Source organism: Neolamprologus brichardi, chromosome 7 (genome assembly GCF_056152115.1).
Source record: "Neolamprologus brichardi isolate AB-2024 chromosome 7, ASM5615211v1, whole genome shotgun sequence".
Classification (NCBI taxonomy): Eukaryota; Metazoa; Chordata; class Actinopteri; order Cichliformes; family Cichlidae; genus Neolamprologus; species Neolamprologus brichardi.
The window spans coordinates 28,705,063-28,726,941 of record NC_142110.1 but is presented as its reverse complement, the minus strand read 5'-3'; the positions used below and the strand labels follow the sequence as shown (position 1 = coordinate 28,726,941).

Below are 21,879 nucleotides of genomic sequence, written 5' to 3'. Positions count from 1 at the left end.
ATTCTGTATTCTGTAATGGAATACATTTTAAAAGTAACCTTCCCAACACTGCTCAGTTCTGCATTACACGTGGCTCTGATTGGTCAATCTGCTCTGAGCAGTCCAAGTGACTTTTACTAAAAGCCTCCTTCACTTAACCACACACAGACACACATATACTTTTATTTATTCTGCATCTATGTGCCTTGTCTAACATTCACATTTACACTAACACCCAATGACTGCATGAGGAGAAACTTTCTTTGGTGACTGTTTTTTACCCACTGTCACCCTTGTGTTAATGAATTCAGCAATAGCAACTGAACAGATGTGTATTCACTGGTAAAGGTTGGAGATTTACACCTTCAACCAGCTGCATTGAGAGACAGTTTCCTCCTGGATAAGATTGGTTTGGTGGTTTACTCGTGGACTCTGGCTGCTGGATTCTTAATAATTTCAGCATTAGTAATAACTGAGTTTATGTTTTGTCAAAAGATTTTACCTTATTACCTTCATGTATAGCCTTATTTGAATTTTGTAGTAATGCCTGTACATAGCGTGTCAGCAAATTCTTTAGCTGGAACAAAGTGATCATATGAGGAAGTTGCTCAAGTTTAGACAATACCCACATGTATTGTTTTAACCCACTACAAGATCGTTAATCAACTTGTTCCTCCTTGTCTTGCAAGGTTGCATCCTGTGTAGCCTCGTATGCAATCACCAGATAAGAAGTTGTTTTTTCCTAACTTGTACTCCACCCATGAGTGTTACGTGAGTAAAGCAGTATATAAAGCAGGCGCGCTTTGCCTGCACGTTTCTGTAGTCGACGGAATGTGGTTAGGCAATCGTCCATGTACATGAATTAACTCTGGGCCCGTGATTCTTTGCTTTCCTGAGTTTTTTTTCCTTACATGTTTTTACTCTTGTGACAGACTCATACAGAGCAGAGAAAAGTAAACATAAATGATGGGAATTTTGATCATGTGATGAGTAAGATGAGATTCTCTTGGCAGATACACACTGAGGACAGCATGTGATGAACATAGCAGAGCACAGACAGAGACACGTTTATCTGGACATGGATCAGCTGTTTGTGCTGCTGCTGCTGCTGTGGGGCTCAGGTAGGACTGCTTTGATTTGTTTTTATTGTACTAATGAAAACAAGTTTGAAAGTCAATATTTGGTGTCAGCAGCTTCATACTTCAGCTCAGAGCTCTCTGAGCAGTTCTCTGTCATCTCTTCTTGAAGGACATTCAAGGCTCTTCTTTGGGTGTTTCTGCCTTTTGTTTTGCTCTCTGTCAGGAATATTCAGGCTCTGGGGAGTCCAATCTATGACTGACAGTGTTCCACTGTGTTAGTCTGTCTAGGTATGCTTTTACTGCAGTGTTTCTGATCGTTGTCATGCTGAAAAACATGTGCTTTTGTCAATCAGATGCTTTACAGATAGTATTACACGATAGATCAAAGTTTGATGTTACATTTTGCATTTATCATTCTCTTAATTTTGACTGCATCCCCAATATTGTGCTGCTTTCGTTTGAATCATAACTATCTATGCTCCATTTTTTAAATGTAAATGAGGAGTCTTCTTCACATACTATGTTTAATAATTCAGTTAAGTTTAATTTAACTTTAATTGTATAGCACCAAACTACAACTAATAATAACAAGTAGTAAATAATGGTGTCATTTCCAGTTTGAAACTGTTCATGCTCTTCAGGGATTTGATTCAACATCAACATGTGTTTAAAAAGGTTTACAAGACTGCATCTGTGAAAAACAAAAACCATGCAGCACCTTGAGGCGACTTTTATTGGGATTTAGTTGTCACTGCTATATAAATGAAAATGAATTGAACTAAATCTTATTTGATCACGTGGTTCATGATTGTAAATAGTGGTGCAACGGATTACGGTTGATCCGTAATCCGAACCGATCCCACTCCACGGTTCGGCACGCACGTGATCCGAAGATTCGAAAAAGAAGAAAAAAGTGTGTGGTGCCCTGGTCAGTCTGTCAAGCGATAGCTATGGTCAGCGCTACCGGTCCAAGTGGAGGAGCAGAGGAGTTTGCGGTATTTAAGCAGCCCTTTGCTGCCCAATCCGACCCAGCTAAAGCTATTACAAAGGCTATCCAGTCGTTAAGTCTGACGTCACTAGCCGTGTCTGGGCCTAAACTCCGCTGCAGGTCCATATATCAAACGATCACTATGGCATTACTGAGAGTTGAAAAACTGTCTAAAGTCTTTCATCTTTAATAAAATGATCAGCGTTCTGCTCTACCAGGTGTAACAATTGAGTTTAACATCCAGGCATCAATGAAAACGGAATTTATGACATTTAACGGAGTTAGAAGTTAGCAGGAAGTTAGCTCACTAGCTTCTATCTAAATACAATATAGTCACTTCTTATTATGACTGCGGGGTTTTGGAAACAAATTAAAACATACAGCTCTGTTATCACTTCCAACAAAAATGAAGACAGAAAACTAAACAGCAGTGACGTTTGTAGGGTTACTGAAGTTTGGCTAGCTGGTATATAATGATGTGCTACGTGACCGCTAGCAACACAGCTATGTTAGCATAATATAAACAAGCTAACTTTTTTTCCACTCGATAAAAGTTAACGTGAGTGTTAACACAGTGTTGGTCAGGAACAAATGTAATCGCGTGGCAGGATGCTGTAAAAGGACCAAACTTCAGCCAGGAGAACAACTGAGATAATCCATCCACAATACGAGGTTAGTCATTCATATACTGCTGCATGGGCTGGGCTGTAGTTACATCCTGTGGTTTTAAAAACTGAGCTTAAATAAATGATTAGCGGTAATAAAAGCCGAGGGAGGTCAACAGTAATCACTGACTGTTGTAGGAGCTTTTTGAGATTAAATATTAAATTAAAGAAAATACAAAACATTAAACATGTTAACAACACAAAAGCCATATTAAACGCAGACTACTTTAGGCCCGGAAGTAGGATTTGTCACGTCCTCACTTAACAACCGGATTGGGGTGTTTAGCTGCAGACGGGAGGCCGTATTGTGTTTTGCAACACAAGGGGTTTAAACTAGTCAACGCGTTAGTTGACGCATTGACGCTGTGCAGCCCCACGCACGGGGCAATCCATGGTAACTAGTTAACGGAGATTTGCCGCGTTAATGCAGTTATGGCATTAACGTCATTTTAACGAGATTTACGCTGACAGCACTAGTTTAAACTGTGATAAACGTGCTTGAGCCACGCTATGATATCCCATTGCGCGTCCAATACAGTGACAAGATCGCTCCAAGCATGTATGAGCAGGAAAAGTTTAAAGTTATGGCTGAGCTGTCCCAGGCATCTTCGGTTGCCCTAACTACAAATGGGTGGACCTCCAGGGCAACGGAAAGCTACGTGACCGTGACCGTTCATTATATCACATAAGTGATATAAGTGGTAGATAGAAAGCGCTGTACTGCCCTATATTGCACCTTAATTTTTTTCATATAATTGCGTGGAATGAGTCTTGAGTTGAATGTTTTTTAATAAACATTCAACTTAATGGGCAAAAAATACTTAAATATGTAAATGGCGAGTTAAAATTTTGTCTTCTTTTTTTCCCCTGCTGATCCGAAAATTGATACGAAAAAAACGTGATCCAATCCGAACCGTGAGACTTTTGATCCGTTGCACCACTACTTGTAAAGCAGTCTTTGACTTCTGTACTCTGCACTCTGGTTATATAGATATTACATAAGATACTGGCAGAAGATACTAATCAGACAAAACCTGAGAGTCTGTCCACAGCTGAGCTCCACGAAATATCCTGCTTTATGCTGATGGTTCTCTGATTTTCTCCTCAGAAGTCCAGGCTGAAGGAAAACAAGATTCAACAGGTACACAAAAAATAAAAGTGAAATAAACAATCACTGAGGGAAAATCACGACTCGCATTTGTCTCTCATCGTTTCAGAAGTAAAATTGCTTCTTTACTGATGAGGCTTTGCTTTCTGTTCAGAGTCTGATGATGTCAGGTTGGTGGGAGGAGCCAATCACTGCGGAGGTACACTGCAGGTGAAACATCTGGGCGTGTGGAAACCATTGCAATTCATTGACTGTACCCTGAAGGAAGCAGCTGTAGTCTGTAAACATCTGGACTGTGGCTCTGCTGTTTCTATAGAACAGTCCTCACAAAGCTCAGTGTGGGGGGTCAATTTTACCTGTGCTCAGTCAGGATCTGCTCTGAGGAACTGTGTAACAACAGAAGGCTTCTCCTCTGCCATGGAGCTCACCTGCTCAGGTCAGCCCATCAGCGACACTAATGTACCAGACACAAAGACCAGGTAGAATAGTAGCACATCATCTGCAGCAGCAGAAAAGCCTGAAAAGACTTCTTCTATCAGTCCATCTGTGGTTCATCAGTATCCTGACACCCAAACAGCCACCCTTAGTCAAGGCACCTATTTAAAGTAACCCTTTTGAATCTTTGGAGCATTCTCTAAAATAGTACACTTTAATTTCTCAGAAAATGTTGAAAATTTAGCAAATATTTGCTGATATTGATGCACCACAAAAACAAATCACTGACAGCTGAAACATGTGTCTGCTGTCTCTGATCTCTCTGTTTGATCTTCTCTGATGTCTCCAGACTCTGTCAGGCTTCTGAATGGTTCCAGTCTGTGTTCAGGCAGACTGGAGGTGAAGTCTAACCAGAGCTGGTCCTCAGTGTGTGAAGCTGACTTTGACCAGCAGGATGCAGAGGTGGTCTGTAGGGAGCTCGGCTGTGGGCCTCCTTCAGTCCTCCAGGGGGCGCTCTATGGAGAAGTGGAGGCTCCAGTGTGGAGCAAAGAGTTCCAGTGTGGAGGCCATGAGTCTGCTCTCCTGGACTGTAGAAGCTCAGGCTCAGCTAGAAACAGCTGCTCACCTGGCAAAGCTGTTGGACTCACCTGCTCAGGTAGAAGAGGAGCTGCAGCTTTGATCTGGTCAAACTCACTTTATTCTTTTACTGATGACTCTCTGCATACTCCCAACACATATTATGTACATGTTGGCAGTATACCTCTGCTGTGAGGTCCCTGCATCCACATGCTCATGTAATAAACCAGGGGATAGGTACGTTTAAATGTAATATTGTAATGTATATGTATATTTTTATACATTATACACATAAATGATCATACCAATCATTTAATCCTTTGTAATCCACTGGATCAGGCACCATAAAAGTGACGAATGAATCTTTGGACATCATTGATCACCTCACTCTGGCCAGACTAATGAAGCCTCGACACTGTGCGTCTGAAGCACTGTGTAGTTGTTTTTGCACATATGCCAGAGCTTCAGCACTGATTCCTTTAAGCCTGTTTGAATTGAAGAACTCTGTCATTTTAACTCGCCTACGCTCTCAAGCTGGTTACCTCATTTGTCACTCACCTGCCTGCCCAGAGACAAAGGCAGAAAGACAGAGGCAGAGAGACAAGCCTGTAGACAGATACAGTCAGTTTCTTGGACCTGCAGCTTTTAAAGCCCCATTTATATAGGCTTAAAATGTCCAGTGGAGACGAGGCTACAGTGTCTAAATAAGCGTTTCCCAGTTTACCTTAATTGTTGCAGACTGCAGGAGGAGAAGGAGGAGAAAAGCAAAAGACATTGAGGAGAATGCAGAAGAAGGGAGAAGAAGCGAGGAAGAACGTCCTCCTCACACAAGAGGTGGATGAAAGTGGACTCAGAGAGCAGGCTGATGGTTCTTTGCTCTCTCAGAGTGTTAAATAAGTAAACATCAAAGAGGTTAAATACAGATTTACTTTTGTCCTTTTCTTTAAATTTCCGTGCTGCAGTGTTTCATCAATAAGGTTTCAAAACTTTTGTGTGGGGTAGAATTTAAGAACATTTATCTCATACTTATACTGAACAGATTCTCAGGGAAAATAACTCGGCACTGTCAAAATAATGACTTATGTATAGGGATGGGTATCGTTTAGGTTTTATCCGATAATGGTGCAAAACCGGTACTTTTGAAACGGTGCAGGTGCTTAAAGAATGGAGAACACAAAATTGGTCCAAAAACCTCTCATGTTTTTTGTAAAAAGATAACAATGTTAGCCTTTTCTGCAGCTATGGGGCATATATGGTATCACTCTTGGCTGGAAGCAGTGCTTAAACAATGGAAAAAACACAAACTTTGTCCAAAAACCTCTCATGTTTAACTGTTTTCCACTTTTTCTTTGGTCATTTTAGCCTTTTTGGCCAGGGTGAAGGGAGTATCTGCCATCAAACAAGAAGACAGCTGCATGTAGCTATGATGATGTTTGCTAGTTCACCTTACATGCATTAATTTAATAACGTGGTTAGCCTACTCAACGTAAATTATACACGAACAACATTAAGCTACTCACGCAGAGAAGAACGGCTGCTGCTGCTATCATTATCCGTCATCATTTCTGCTACACTGGCAGGGCTAGGGGCCAGGACTCTACTTTTCGGGTTTTTGGGGGATGTTGCAAACTCCGGTCCGATAACAGGCACCACACCCGCAGTAGATGTGCCCGGTGTGAGGTCTCGCAGCAAGCTATCAAATACAGCGCATTTCTCGGCTTATAAAAAAAACGCTATGCGTCGCCAGGTGTTTCATCGGATTTTAGGTGTTACCTCCTTTGACAGTATCATCCTAAAGTACTTGTTGCAGGCTGCTGAGTTTGCATATTTTGCTGTGAAGTACAGCCAGACTTTTTAATCTGTAGCTTTGCTCTAAAAGAACGTACGTACCTGGGCCTGCCTACTATCCTCGGAAACGTAAAATGATTGGCTAGAATCTAAAGTGTATCACAGCTCAGGAAAATAAAGCATCGAAATGTGCGCTGCTTTTCAGTCTGGTTACTACCGTTTCCCTACTTATGTAACAACTCTGCTTTCTGTTCAGAGCCTGTCAGGTTGGTGGGCCAAGCCAGTCGTTGTGCCGGCATGCTGGAGGTGAAAGTGGGAAAGTGGAGAAGAATCGATTATTTTGACTGGGATCTGAAGGAGGCACATGTCGTCTGTGAACATTTGGGCTGTGGCTCTGCATTTTCTATACAATGGAAAAATGAGCCTTCTGAGATTTCTGTGTTGAAAATTGAGCCTGATTGTGTTCACTCCGGATCTGCTCTGAGAGAATGTGCAAAATCATCTTCCTCTTCCCTAACCCTGAATGTCACCTGCAAAGGTAAGCAGAATCATCTATCACATATCCTTATGTTATCCACTTTGCAGGGTTTAGTTCTTGTTTGTCACGATCACTGCTCTTCTCAAATATGTTCATACTTTCTGGGAAATTTTATCAAATGCTTCATTCCATTTTTATGCAGATGTCAGTTATTAATTATATGCTTCACCAGTAAAGACACCTGAATTCCTGTATTTCCTTTTGCCTGTCTCATTTAACTTAACCATCTCAGACTTTTCTTAAATGGCAAAAAGAGTTACCGTCTGAACCCCAAAAGACAAAAACTGCTCAGTTAGCTGTTACTGAAGTAGCAACACCAAAAAAGTATCTGAACATAATTAGTGGAATAATTTGTAAAATTGTGACATGAAAACTTTGCAAACTAAAACTTAACACATATTAATACCCAATGTCAAAAGAAAGCCATTTTACCTTGACAGTTGCATCTGTTGTAGACAATCAGTGTTCACCAGCAAAGCAGCTACTAACTTAAAATGTACGTTCATCTCCAAACTGGATGGAAATAAAACAGACAAGTCGGGATGAGAAAGGAGATAAAGAGCTGCTGTGACTAAAAAAACGTGAAAACTGAAACAAATTGCAATGAAGAACACAAACTGTCCACCAGACAGGAAAACTGGAGGTTAATGGTTTGAGAGAGGGCTCGAGGAGCAGACATATGCTCTGCTGTTTACAGTAAATGGTTCTGGAGAGAGTGCATCCAGCTGAGATCCTGCTTCATTTTTTTTAACAGAAGGTGGATGTGACCTCACCTTGGATCATCTCTATGTTTACAGACCTGCTGGTTCAGCCAATCATCTCTGTGTCCTTCATGAATGGGGTCTCCATGGCCCAGCAGCAGGGGCTTCAGGTGTCCAGGGGCTCTAACTTCACCATGAGCTGCTCCATCCAGCCACAGTACCCGGGGGGCTCCTTCCAGCTCACCTTCACCTCATCCAACACGGTGTACAACTACACCCAGCCAGCTGTCAATCATTCCGCCCACTTCCTGTTTCCTGCTGCAGAGCCCGCCCACCAAGGAAACTACAGTTGTATTTATCACGTCTATGTTTTTTACCATGAATTGTCCTCTGAGAGCCCCCTGCTATCTGTCACTGTGTCAGGTAAGTTGAAGCAGAGGCTGCTGGGTTTGTGTTCAGGTCAGCGTTAAATAACAGAGAGGTTCAGGTTATGAGTTATGGTACTACTACTATGATGCATACACTGCAGTATTCTGAGATACATAGAAATATTAGCCATAAATATGCAGTAAGTATTTTTGTACTTTACCACATGACCACATGTGGTCTTGAGCCACAGGTCTTCAGCTTTTTGAAGGTCTTTCACTGTTTTTCTTTGGACATTAGCTGCTTTATCATGAATTTTCAGTCCAGTCCTTGTACCTGACTGATCAACTAGTGTTGTGTCTACACATAACAGATAACTTGGCAAGGACTCAATTTTTAATGTTGCTTTAATCAATATTGTACTAAAAACCTGCCACCAAAGTGCAGCAATTTTGACATGTCTTAAGTTAAATCTATGAAAAATGCCAAATATGATAGTTTGAAAAGCATAAAACCAAAAAGGTTCTATGCCTTTTTTTTCTTGCCTTTCAGTGTCATCCAAAAATCTGATGAGACTGGAAAAGCAGAGGGAAAAATAAAAAGTGTGGCTGGCCTAACAAATTATCTACAGTAGATTAACAGTATCTGAATGCCATGTTATTTTTTCATTTATGTTTCCATGTGTTTCAATGAATTGCTGCACTGCATTTGTTTAGCAAAATATAAAGGAGTTGGTGAAAACTTTTTCAGTGTACTGTACATGTAATAGATAAGTCCCCTGGACTGAATCATCTCTTTAATGATGCTTGATGACTGTAAATGTGTCTTTATCAGATCCCAATCAGTCAGACGTTGTTAAAGTTGTTGTCATAACACTGGTTGCCCTGCTGGTCATTGTACTCATCATCCTTGGTCTTCATCTCTACCGTCAGGTACTGAACATGTTTGTAGCTGAGAATGAAGCCTTAGCCTGTTTGTTTTTTTTCAACTGAAAAGAGGAATGATGTAGAAAGCCTGATTGCTGTGCTGTTATGTTTCTCCAGCTCAGCAGACAGTAGAACAGTGAGCTGACTGACCCTACATGCTCTGTTTGAGCCATTCGAGGAAGGCCAGGAACAAGTTCAGCCAGCAGAGGAGGACTTCCAAGGAGCTCGAAAGCATGTTTGGACGGAGCATGGTCTCATTTCTACACCATCTCTTTTGTCCTCCATCCCCCTGATTTTGAACCAGAGGTCCGGTCAAAGCTCCATCCTGAAGAACTGTCAGTTTTCTTTGGCAGCTGTAATCAGCAGGGCTGTGCAGAAATTTTGCTCAAAGTCAGGGGCGGATGTAGAAGGGTGGCATGGGGTGGCAAGTGCCACCCTAAAATGATCTCTTGCACCCCAAGTGCCACCCCAGTTTTGCATATGACAGTGTTGTTTATTAAAATAAGATAGCATTAACAGTTTGAGTGTAGTTACAGTTAACAGTGAATATAAATGCTAAAACTGAATATGTTGCATACACAGCAAATCCAGCATGTCCAAATTAACACTGTCAGATTTGATTTCAACACTATTAAAGTGTCTATATGGGTCCACACCAGAGAGTGTTAATTTAACTCTTTTTGGAGAGTTGGTACGTTAACTCTGATTTAGTGTTAAACACCAAATCTGTCTGGAGTTGATAATTTAACACTTGGTGTTAAGAGTTTATATATTAACTCTCAAAGAGTATTTTAGTTTAACTACGTAAGAGTTATCTTCTAATTAATTCTAAAAAGCGAGAATTTTACTGTTCTGAACTTCTAGAAATTTCTTTTGGAAATAAACATTTACTAAACAGATGCAATGGTTTTTGAAAAACATTTTCTGAAAGATGTAACAGTGTACATGTTTTCACTTTCATTAGAATTTTGTTTATCAAAAGGTCTGACATAGATGAGCTGGTAAATGCAAATAACAGCATTCTCATCACTTATTTCAATAAATACAAAATACAATATGCATGTCCTTCATTCATCACTTTGTGGAACTTCAACGCACTTCTGCTCTCCCCCATATTCCATCTTCACAAGCATATCCTATGTGGAGATTGAATAAAAATTAGTTGACACTAATTAATGGCACAAATCAATTGCAGCACAGTAAAAAAAAAAAAAAAGGAATCCTTTTTGAGCCATTACTTGTGTAAAGTATTTTCCCAAAAGACAAGGACACAGGCAACAGGTAATACTGAACTAAATGTAAAACCTCAACCTTTTTCATTTTTACCTAAACCGTGTGCACAAAACTCTGGAGGGATCTAAACGCTAACGTAGAACCCAGTCAGGACATCTGCTACTGCTGTTTGCTCGTTTTTTTATGGGAGATCATTTTCAGGCTTCAAGTAGCACCATTATATCAACATTTCATATTCTAGACATTGTTTTAGGTGTATTTGACCAAAAAATTTAACTGAAAATTCACATGCAAGCTTTTTTTCAAGGCTGTGGTATTTTCCCGCAAACAATACCTTTCAGCTAGCTAAAACAGAATATTATGCTATCAGCGAGCAACATGGCTAATGCCTTTCACACAGCTTTGTCTCAACTCCAAAGAGCCACAGGAGTAAAAGCTAATAATAATAATTGAAACAATCTTTGAAAAAATGACTTACCAAGCATGGCAAACAACTCAAATATGTAGAGCAAAATGTTCTGAAACGGCTTCACTTCAGCTTCGATTGGAGCCGTGCTGGGGGCGGAGTCTGTGAATTTACTCTATTAGTGTCATAGCCCCTGTAGGAGTTCAGAGTTAAGAGGTCAAGAGTTAATGTTTCCATTGTAACACCTCCAGATTTGAAATAGAAACACTCATTTTTAACACTCGATTTTAACTACTGTCATTTTACACCTTAGAGTTACATTAAAATAATGTGACTCTACTTAGAGTAAAATTAACTGTAAGACTACTAACACCAAAACATTTAACACTTTTGAATTTGCTGTGTAGTTTTCCCTGCCTCTGCCATTAACAAATAGTTCGGCCCATAGCGGGATGGCTTTTTTCTTGTTTTCAGTAGCTAGCAATGCTTATGATTGTGCCGGAGCACATTTTGAACAACACCATGGGAATTTCACATTTCACACAGGTGGTTGGTTGTTGCACTCTGGAAATGGAATGAAGATGAGTGTTATTAACCCTCTGTGGTCCACGGACACGCTGCACTTCCAAATCACATGATGGATTTAAGGCCGATATAGCAACAAACTGCAGCCACGCGGAGTATTTCAGCCCGTGTTGAAAGTTTGCACTTTAAAGTATCACTGGTTTTTACATTTTAATTACAGGCCAGTAAATATATATATATATATATATATATATATATATATAAGCCATGCTTTTTTCTAAATACTGTCGTCACGTTTTTCATTTTCTTTTTTAAGTGTTTTCTAAGGAGAGTGCAAACACAGTAAAGAAAGGGAAAAAAAGTCACCTCTTTCCTATCAATGGAAAAATGTACCATGTCAACCAATTTATTTTTTTTTAAAAAGTCAACACATGGAATTTGGTTGTTTAGGAAGAGGGGCAAGTTTTGGGAGCGACGGTAACGGGAGCGAGACAGAGCGAGCGAGTGAGAAAGAGAGAGAGCCTTTAGATGTGGGAGATTTCTGACGTTTAGCGTGGAGTGTATAGTTGGTCTGTTGTGTAGTCGTTGATTTGTGTGGTGTGTCAGTGAGGGCACTAATCAATGTCACAAAGGCAGATTGCAATGAAAACACTATCACCAAGTAGCAAACCAGCGGAGTGATACACCTCCTGTTGTCAGGCCTGCAGGTTTATCCCTGTGCTGTTCTCCTCTGTCTTGTGGTGGACAAACATTTTTTTCTTTTTACTGGCACACATAATTTGTGGGGCATCTTATTGCAACACCTTATTGTTTTCTCATTTTATTTATAGTAAAATTTTTAATAGGTTGTACATAATAAAAAAAAACGGTGGGCGTATTGACTGCATTTATAGATAAACAGTTGTATATGTTTACAAAATGTGTGCATACATTTTCAAAATGTGCAATTTATAAAAAATAATTTACTCAACATGTCTGTGGTTTTTACAATAAAAAAAATACTACTAGGATTTTATGTTGTTTGTGTGCTTTCAGATCAGTAATATTAATACAGTATGTCAATGAAAAAACAATGAATTCAGACACGTGAGGTTGAGCTGAAATGAATGATACCAAGCAAGGCAAGGGGAAAAAATAAAATAAAACAATTTGAAAGTGAAATACAAATGTAAAATCAAAAGGTGTCAAAAATGGTTATATTTTCGACCTCAGAGGGTTAATCCAACAAATCATGAAAAATTAGGTTTAAATTTTTGTTGTGTAGCTTTCTGGATTTCATACTTTTTGGGCTACATATTTATTTATTATACAGACTATACAGTACATAAAATCTTTTTATGTAACTAAAGTGTTTAATTATGTGGGCTACAGAAAATAATTAAGTTATAGACTATATTTATATAAAAATAAATGTGTATACTTACTGCATTTGAATCATTTTAACCATATGTAACCACCTGCATATGTGTTTGGGATAAAAAGGCTCTGATTTTGCCACCCTATTTGATTTCTTTGCCACCCTCATGCCACCCTAAGAAAATTTCGCTAGATCCGCCCCTGCTCAAAGTTAAAAAGAGGCACATAGAACCAGGCTGAATAACAACAACCCACATTCATCACAAATTTAATATGGAATTGCATTATACTATATCACTGTCATCAGGTGGGGGCAATGCTAAGTAGGTGTTTTACCTGATGGGGTACAATGTTCTTCAGATCACAGATTGCTGGCAGCAGACATGTCTGCACTCTGAGGGCGAAAGAAAAGAAACCATCATAGTTCAAATTCACTTTATTTTTTTTTAATTTTTTTAAAGTATCAGTATTGAACTAACATGTGTCTATCTAACGTTTAGAGTTATTGCTTGGGATATTTTCTTTCTGCACTCAATTTTCTACTGGTTCTTAAACAATGTGTGATGGACATTTTGGTCCCAAAAAACTGCCAAATCTGAGCCTAAAAATAAATAATTTTTAAATAATTTTTATTTAAAATGCATGCACTCACTGACAAACACGTTGTGTTTTCTCTCACTGCTTCACAATAAAAGCTTCCCTCTGCTTATCTGTTATTCTGAAAGAGCTACGGGACATAAATAGTGTGAGAGCAGGAAGTGATGAATAAACAGTAATGATAACAGGAAGTGATGAATGAACAACATTAAGAGCAGAAAGGGATGAATATATGTTAATGAGAGCAGGAAGATATGAATAAACAGTAACAAGAGCAGGAAGTTTGGAGTTAGTCTGAAATCCAAAGCACAGATTGAGTCCACAGTTGCCACAATGAGACTGTTTCAAACAGCAGTTCAGTGTTTCTATAGAAGATCTGTGGTAACATGAGCAGATTTCCATAGAACCAATGTGACTGTAATGAGTCAGCATGAAGCGAACAGAGTGAACTGAAAATTTGTGTAGAAACAGGAAATGTGATCAGCTGCACTTCTGACTGTTGCTGAGAGAAACCTGATGGACTGATGGTGAGTCTTCTTTTAGAGACAAACAGGACTTGACTGCAGCTCTCCTGCTACTCTAATCACTTTAACTTTTACTTCTTAGAAATGATGTTGAACTTTTTGTTTTTCAGTTATTGTTCATCCTCTACCTGCAGCTGTGTGTCTGGTTTTGGTGCCTCTTCCTTTGGAGGAGAAGGAATCAGCTGGTTTATACTATGTAACAGGGAGGGAGCACATCTACCATAAATTCATTCCTTTAGTCATGATATTGTCAGTGCTACATTGAAACCTTTTGCCTCATGTGATGCATTCCACCTGCATTTCACATTTCTGATTTGTTGAGACTCATGTGACTCTCTCAGGTGACTCCTCTTCTCCTACTGCACCTGAAGCAGCTGTTCTGGTTCTCCAGACTGCTCAACCTGAGCTGTTCCTCTTATGTCCTCATTTCTAATCTTGTCCTTCTGCTCACTCCCAATGAACACCTGAAATCGTTTAACTTAATTGTCTTCAACTACCTCAGAGGAACCAATTACAGGACTTGGAGACAGACTGAAGCAAAAAAAACAAAACTAAACAAAAACCTTTCACTGAGGTTGGCGTCAGTTGAAAATAGCAAATTCATGAGGTGAAAAAACAGGCAGGGAACACACCGGGCAGGTTAACAGCCGCTCAGGCTGCATCCACGGGTATTTTTGAAAACACAGCTTTTTCTGTGCGTTTGGGCCTTTCATCCGCACGTACACAGCATTTTAAATCACTAAATAGAGATAGACATAGAGATTATTAAATAGAAATAGATATTATTAAAACTCCTACAGGGTGGAGATTTTTGAAAACTCCCTTTTTGCGTTACGTGTGGATGAGGAAAACGGAGCTCTTGTCACGCAACATCAAAGGTGTGCATATGTTTTGATGTGAGAGTGAGAGCCAGTGAGACAAAAACCAAAATATTGTCTTTAGTTATTAACATTTGAAATGATGAAGGAACTTGAAAAGTGACATGAAATTAGCTGCCTTTCCAGAAAAAAAAAAAAAACTTTTCAGAAGTACTTCAGGTTTTGTTCCACACAAAACCCTGTTTACTCTTTCCCTCCCAGGCTTCTAGACTTCTGATTGGCCAACATTTCTACAGGGTTAGGATTTGGCATGTTGTTGACAGTGTTTGACTTAGTTTTTTGCATTTACGTGGCAATATCATCTGAATTTCTGGAGCGGGACCACTCCTCCTTCATGCCCCCTCTGGCCTCAGGCTATAAAAGCCCCCCTTCTCCAATACCTGCTGTTCTCATTTTCATACCCCACCCTGCCCCCCTTTTTTCTTTCCTCTCTTCTCCTGTCCTCTCCTCTCCTCTCTTCCTTTCTTCCCTTATTTCTCGTTAGTACAGGGGGTTCTGCCCGGCCCGAAAGCTGTCGCCAATCCCCTTCAAGGCCTTCCCCAAACCGCAGCACTATTCACACTCACACAGGGAGTGGTCCCTGCTAGTGAAATGTGGATGGAGATATTTTTCCAAAACTGCACGTGTGGACAAGATTTTTTTCTTTTTTAACAAAAACAGAAAATGTCAGTTTTCAAAAATACCCATTTACGTGTGGACATTGCGAAAGACAAAGAGGAAGCTCTAAACACAACAAGTTACAAGGCGACACTAATAACCTAAAATACAAGACTAACAAACATACTAATGGTAATACATTCATAAAGCACTAATATCACTAATCAGTAACGCGAGTATCCTGAACATAGAAAAACAAAATCAGAGCAGAATACAAAGATTTCTTCCTTGGCTCCAGCTTCTGTCTCTTTGTATTCTTCAGCTTATTTTGTAACACACAAAGGAGTGATACATACAGCGTTCTGATCTTTATTTTTGTTCTGGATTGCTTTTCTACTGCTCAACACACAACACAGAACTCCCGGTCAGATCCCAGCATCCTATTCATACAAGTGAGGCATGATTAGATGATGGAGATCAGCTGGTCAGCCTCCCCTGGCACCACACCCTGAGCCCACTGCTCTACTCTCCAATGTCTTCAACTTCTACTTCAGCCTCTTTCTCCTTTTTGTTTTTCTCCACCTCTCAATCCTTCATTTAGAATTCTTTTGTTGGCTTTTGGGGCTCTTATTGGTTTTAGACCTGACTGTTTAATAATTTTACTTCTGCTCACTCCTTTTAACTCACTGTAACTGTGTTGTTTTTTTTTATACATTGTGCTGTGTTGGCTTATTTATCGACTGGAAGTCCAGTTTTTTATTTGTGTAGTACTGAGAAACACAGATGAGTAGTTAATGAAGTATGTTTTATTTATTGCCTCACTACTTCTAAAATGTTTAGAATTAATAGTTCAAGTAGGATTATTAAAAGCAGAGCAGTGTACAAAATATATTTATCACTGACTGAAGTCAGCTTAAAGTAGTATTTGTAAGTGTGCAAAAGCATTAACATTTAATTATAAGTGGGGCTCACAGACATATCAGAAATGGAACTCACAGAATCACATCAAAACATACTTTAATGACATGATTTAATGTAAACTGCATGTTTTACTACCCTGTTATAAAATCCACTGACCTCTTTAGGGCCTCATAATTAAAACAGAAACTATGTCAGTTGCTGAAAAGCTTATTTGTATCTCTAAAACTGTTGCACTGCCCGTTACTGCAAACCTGCATGCCCAAACGTATAGTTAGCATGCACTCATCTACAATACACAGTCTACAATATCTTCAATTCCCACCTCCATTAGAACTCTGATGATATTCCTAGGGAGGCAAGGGACATTTACTGTGAATAAACCATACTCTGCACCTGCATTGTTGAGGCGGCTGCACAGAGCTGTGGCAGCACAGTGGTTGGTGCTTGTCATAGTGGTAATCCCCAAATCAGATAGTGGACACTGGAGGTGAAGGGAACCATTAAACTGAAGATGGAGTCTTATTAGGCTTGTTTAGCCTGTGGGAATCCAGAGTCAGTTGATGGGTACCCCCAGACCAAGCAGAACTCAGATATGGGAGGAATTTGGTGAGTTCATGGAACCAGACTTTCAGTCGGTATCTAAGCAATTCCAGCAAACCGTCAGCTGACTCAGAAGGGGAAAGTGGTGCACTACACAATGTATAAAGCAGGTGGGGTGCGGTTGAATTTAACTGAGGATATAGTTGGGTGGGGTGGAGATCTGGGGTGGGGCCTCTGTATTGGTAGTATGGGAAGGTGGTTCTAATCTTTAAGGGGACTGGGGGATGTACTCCAGTAAGGGGGGGGGATCACATTGCTCAATCTTCTTGGGAAGGTCACTGCCAGGGTACTGGATAGAACAGCTCATTAGTTAGTCTAGCATCAGATTCAGGAGGAGCATTGCAGTTTTTATCCTGAACGTGTAATGCTGGAAATTTATTCCCTTAAGGATATTCAACGGGTATCTTGTTGGAAGTGCTTCTGGAGAATTTGGTTATTTAGCTTTGCTACTCAGGTGAGAATCAATAAACTCAGAGGGTTTTAAACTTCACCAGGGCTGCTCTTTGTCTCTTACTCTGTTCATAATTTTTATGGACAGAATTTCTAGGTGGACCCAAGCAGTGGAACTGGCATTAGGATTTCATCTTTGGTGGTCTCCAGCTCACACTGGAGGAGCTGAGCTTTGCAATTAAAGGCCATGGACATTTGCCATGAAAGGGTGGAGAATTACTTGAGGGAATATATGAAATACTGATTTAAAATGAACAAATTAGCTGTAAATTGTTACAAACAGCAGCTCAATCCACTACTTCAGAATATTCTATTTAAAGGATGACACTGCCCTGACTTATGTTTTTGTTTCAGAACCAGTTAACATATACACCAACTAATACTTTATTTGTTCTTTTAAAACATGAGTGATTTCTATCCATCCATTTTCTTCAATCTTTCAGTCTCCCGCTCCCTTCTCCTCACACTCATGAACAAGACTCTGAGAGACTTAACTCATTAAAACCTACAGTACCAAACTACCATAACTCTTAAACCATTGGTGTGATTGTAGAACTTTCCAATGGTTCCTGAAAGCATCATCTCTGTGCTTTTTCAGTGATATTGGGGTCATTATGATCATCCCAGGCAGGGCACCACATCCAAATCTTGGTAAAAAACACAGAAAACAACACAGCAAAAGGAGTTGATTCTTATTCCTGCCACTTCGCATTCAGCTGGAAACCACTCCAATGCAAGCTAGAGGCCACCGTTCTGTATATAAAAGCTATGAACAGTAACAAAGGGCAGCCCTGATGCAGTTCAGCATGTCCTACTTATTGTCAAACAAGGATGTGCCTTGAATGCCTTGAAACAAATAGGAGATGGTTAGGAGGCATCCTCCACCTAAGACCAAACCAACTCATTTGGGTACTTTAATAGAAAAGGGTAATGGTTCTATGGTGAGCTTCTTCTAAATGAGTGAGCTCCTCAGTCATTTAGGTGGAATCCAGTTTCTGTAGCATCTGTGATATGGTTCTTTGGACTTACTCCTTTTCAGAACTGTAAACAGTCTTCAGAGTCTCTGCTTCAGCTCACCTGACACAGTGACAGGCAGCAGGCGGCTCTCAGAGGAGAAGTCATGAGAAAAAATGTAGACGTGATAAACACAGCTGTAGTTTCCTTGATGCGCAGGCTCTTCAGCAGGGACCAGGAAATGGGCAGAGTGATTGACAGCTGGCTGGCTGTAGCTGTATGCTGTGCTGGAGGAGGTAAAGGTGAGCTGGAAGGAGCCCCCTGGGTACTGTGGCTGGATAGAGCAGCTGATGGTGAAGTTAGAGCCCCTGGATACCTGAAGCCCCTGCTGTGGGGCCATGGAGACCCCATCAGTGGAGGACACCGAGATCATTGGCTGAGCCAGCAGGTCTGTAAACCCAAAGTTGAAAGATGTGGAAGGTGAAATCACACCCACTCTATGTGATGGGATAATCAAAGTGTGTGGAAAACACTTTACTACAGGCGTGTTCCGTCAGCAGTCTGTGACCAACAGAAATGAATGTCACAGTGACAGAGGAAACATTATCTGGCATAGATGACTTGTACATGGTATCACCTACCTGAGCAGGTTTAGATCCAGGTTGTAAATCGTATAAGCTGATGTCACACAGTCCCTCATAGCAGATCCAGGCTGAAAACAGTCAGGTTTCACATACAACACACTTCTGTCTAAGATTTTGTGGGTTTGCTTCCCTACAAAAATTGGAAGGCCACAGTTCAGATGTTCACAGGCAACAGCAGCTTCCTTCAAGGACCAGCCAAAGAAATCCACACATCTCCAAGATATTTCACTTCCACTGTTCCTGCACAGCGACTGGCTCCTCCCTCTAACCTAAAAGGCTCTAACAGAAAGCAGAGAGTCATCGGAAAAGAATAAAGTGAGTCTGAACCACATCAAAGCTGCAGCTCCTCTTCTACCTGAGCAGGTGAGTCCAACAACTTTGCCAGGGGAGCAGCTGTTTCTAGCTGAGCCTGAGCTTCTACAGTCCAGGAGAGCAGACTCATGGCCTCCACACTGGAGCCTCCACTTCTCCATAGAGCGCACCCTGGAGGACCGAAGGAGGCCCACAGCCGAGCTCCCTACAGACCACCTCTGCATCCTGCTGGTCAAAGTCCGCTTCACACACTGAGGACCAGCTCTGGTTAGACTTCACCTCCAGTCTGCCTGAACACAGACTGGAACCATTCAGCAGCCTGACAGAGTCTGGAGACATCACAGAAAATCAAACAGAGAGAGATCAGATATTTCCATTCAGAGGGGAAATATTAAAAAAAAATCGAGGGGGCCAGAGGCAAGGTAAGCGACTCATGTTCTAACTGACATCAGACGCTGGAGATTTTGGCGGAAAATTTATGCCAATGGTAGCTTAGAATTGAACAAATTCCTTTTAAACTTCAATTTTACCAAATACACTTATCAATTCTCTTATAACTAACAAAATTTGTCTAAATGATCTCCAACACCCTGGAGAACGACGGGGAGAGTTTAGAGGCTCTCCAAGATTACATTGATCAGTGCTTCCAGGATCTCGTAACGAAGAAGGCTCAAAGTGCATCTTCCCCGGCCAAATCTGAGACACCGTCATCGAAAAGATGTCACCTGGCAGATTCCCCCAGCACAACATCGCCAGCCGGCAAAGATATTGCAGACATCCTAGAGTCAATTGACAAACGATTGTCCAGTGCAAGGCTGTCCTTGGTGGAGATTCTACACCGGGAATTTAAATCTTAAATCTTTGTGAAAATCCCTGGAGTTCAGCCAGCAGCAGGTGGAAATGCTCGCTGCTGAAAATGCCATGCTAAGGGAGTCCGTCAAATGTCTTACTGAAAATGTTACCCAGCTTAATAGAGAAAATTAAAAAAATAAAAGAGACAGTTATTGATCTACAAGCTCATGGCATGTGAGATAATCTTGTATTTTCTGGTATTCCAGAATCCGCTGGAGAAGACGCGGAGACTACGGTGAAAAGCTTCATCAATACCCACCTGAAGCTGCCGGAGGAGCTTCAGGTGAAGTCATATTTTGGCCAAATTCAGCCACTTCAAACAAAAGGAACAGGTGAAAAGTCGCGGAAGGGAAATAAAAGGAACGGACTTCAGCGTAAATGATCAGTTCCCCAAAGAGATCCTGGAACGATCCGAACCGGCTTCATCCAGAAGGGCTCCTGCACTGTCATCGCTGTGGACCGGTGTTGTGCCAAAAAGTGATTGTCTGCCAAAAACTGATTGCTCGTATTTAAACTGCTATAAGTAACTTGTTGGCAGAGGTGGAAAGAGTACTCAAAATTTGCACTCAAGTACAAGTACTGTTACACTGGTTAAATTGTACTCAATTACAAGTAAAAGTACTGGTGTTAAAAAAAATACTTGAGTAAAAGTACAAAGTACTCTTCTCAAAAATTACTCTAAGTATTAATCACTTTTTAACAGACTGATGTTTTATGTTGTTGTCAATAGCAGGCATTCGACTTGATTCACCAGTATAAATATTTATGTTCAAAGCACATTTCTCAGATGAACAAGGTAAAGAAAGGTAACTTGTTTTGTTAATAAATGTAGATATAAAAGAAGGAATTTTGTTTGTTAAAACAATGACAAAAATGTTTCTGAACATGTGTAGAACCATTCAAACTTTTCCCCATAGACTGATCAACAGTCAGGTAAGTGTCTTAAACTCTTAGCATTTCTTTCACACTTTACTTTCTGAACCTTTTGTTCAGTTTCAGCAAGAGCTGGTTTTCTAAATTAACAGAGGCTATCTGACTTTGTTTGGCTGTGAAGAGTAGACCAGCACAGCTAAAAAGTCGTTCACGCGCAGCAGAAGCAGGCAGAGCTGTGTTCAGTTTAAGAGAGAGGTTTTTGATGGCTGAGAAGGAGTGCAGCAGCTCCATGGTGTCTGTGGCAAAAGCAAGATAACCATCAAGCTCAATTGCACTTCTGGAGATTGGTCTGGAGAAGAATTCATCTTCATCAGATGACTCTCTTTGCTTATCCTGAATCTCATGCTCCGTCGTTTCAAGATGTTGTTTGATGTTTGTCAAGGCTGTAATTGCAAGTAGATAACACAATTTTGTTATTTAAATTTCAGTGATTATTCTTGAACACAAATTTAAAATCGGCAAATTCTTAAAAAGAATTGTTTAGTATTCAGGACAGACCATCAATAACTTCCAAGCATGTGTTCAAATGTAAAAATACACAAAAATGGGATCACATGAATCCTTACCAGCTTCTATTACATCTGCTCTGTCAGTCCAGGAAGACTTGAACTTGGGTAAGAGGACTGCAGCTGCAGCCAACTCTGGATCCTCCATCATCGGTCCAAAACGCTTTTGAAGGCCATTTTGCAGGGCTCAGATGAGTGGCATACATGTCTTGCTTGATGTCTCCAGCCTGCTAAGTTTGGACAGTAGTTGTTGGATTACTGGCAGGAGCCATCCCATAATGAAGTGGACTCGGACTGAAGGATGTCTGAAGCTTTCACCAGCGGCTTCATGGTGGTACAGTACTCCCTTAGGAATGCAACTTCTGCAGGACTCAACCTGTAAGACACAACAACAAAACCCACCATGACTATAATAGGGATCTTCTGATTTAATATTAAGAGT

At 40.5% G+C, this 21,879-nt stretch overlaps 1 protein-coding gene and 1 pseudogene across 2 annotated transcripts; one reads left to right on the top strand and one right to left on the bottom strand.

Annotated features, from left to right (window-relative positions):
• Positions 1 to 21,588, bottom strand: part of LOC118453496 (scavenger receptor cysteine-rich type 1 protein M130-like) — a 78,577-nt pseudogene extending 56,989 nt beyond the window's left edge.
• LOC102792213 (CD5 antigen-like) lies at positions 813 to 9,799 on the top strand. Of its 2 annotated transcripts, XM_035914860.2 has the most exons (9): positions 813 to 1,100; positions 3,820 to 3,852; positions 3,974 to 4,029; positions 4,186 to 4,255; positions 4,604 to 4,909; positions 6,875 to 7,156; positions 7,954 to 8,280; positions 9,058 to 9,155; positions 9,267 to 9,799. In XM_035914860.2, exons 1-9 carry the CDS (start codon positions 1,016 to 1,018, stop codon positions 9,279 to 9,281), a joined length of 1,272 nt encoding a protein of 423 aa, XP_035770753.2. In that variant the 5' UTR covers positions 813 to 1,015; the 3' UTR covers positions 9,282 to 9,799. The 2 variants fall into 2 exon arrangements, with proteins under 2 accessions (XP_035770753.2, XP_035770748.2); XM_035914855.2 differs by having other exon boundaries at positions 3,974 to 4,255.
• Positions 21,589 to 21,879: the final 291 nt, after the last annotated feature.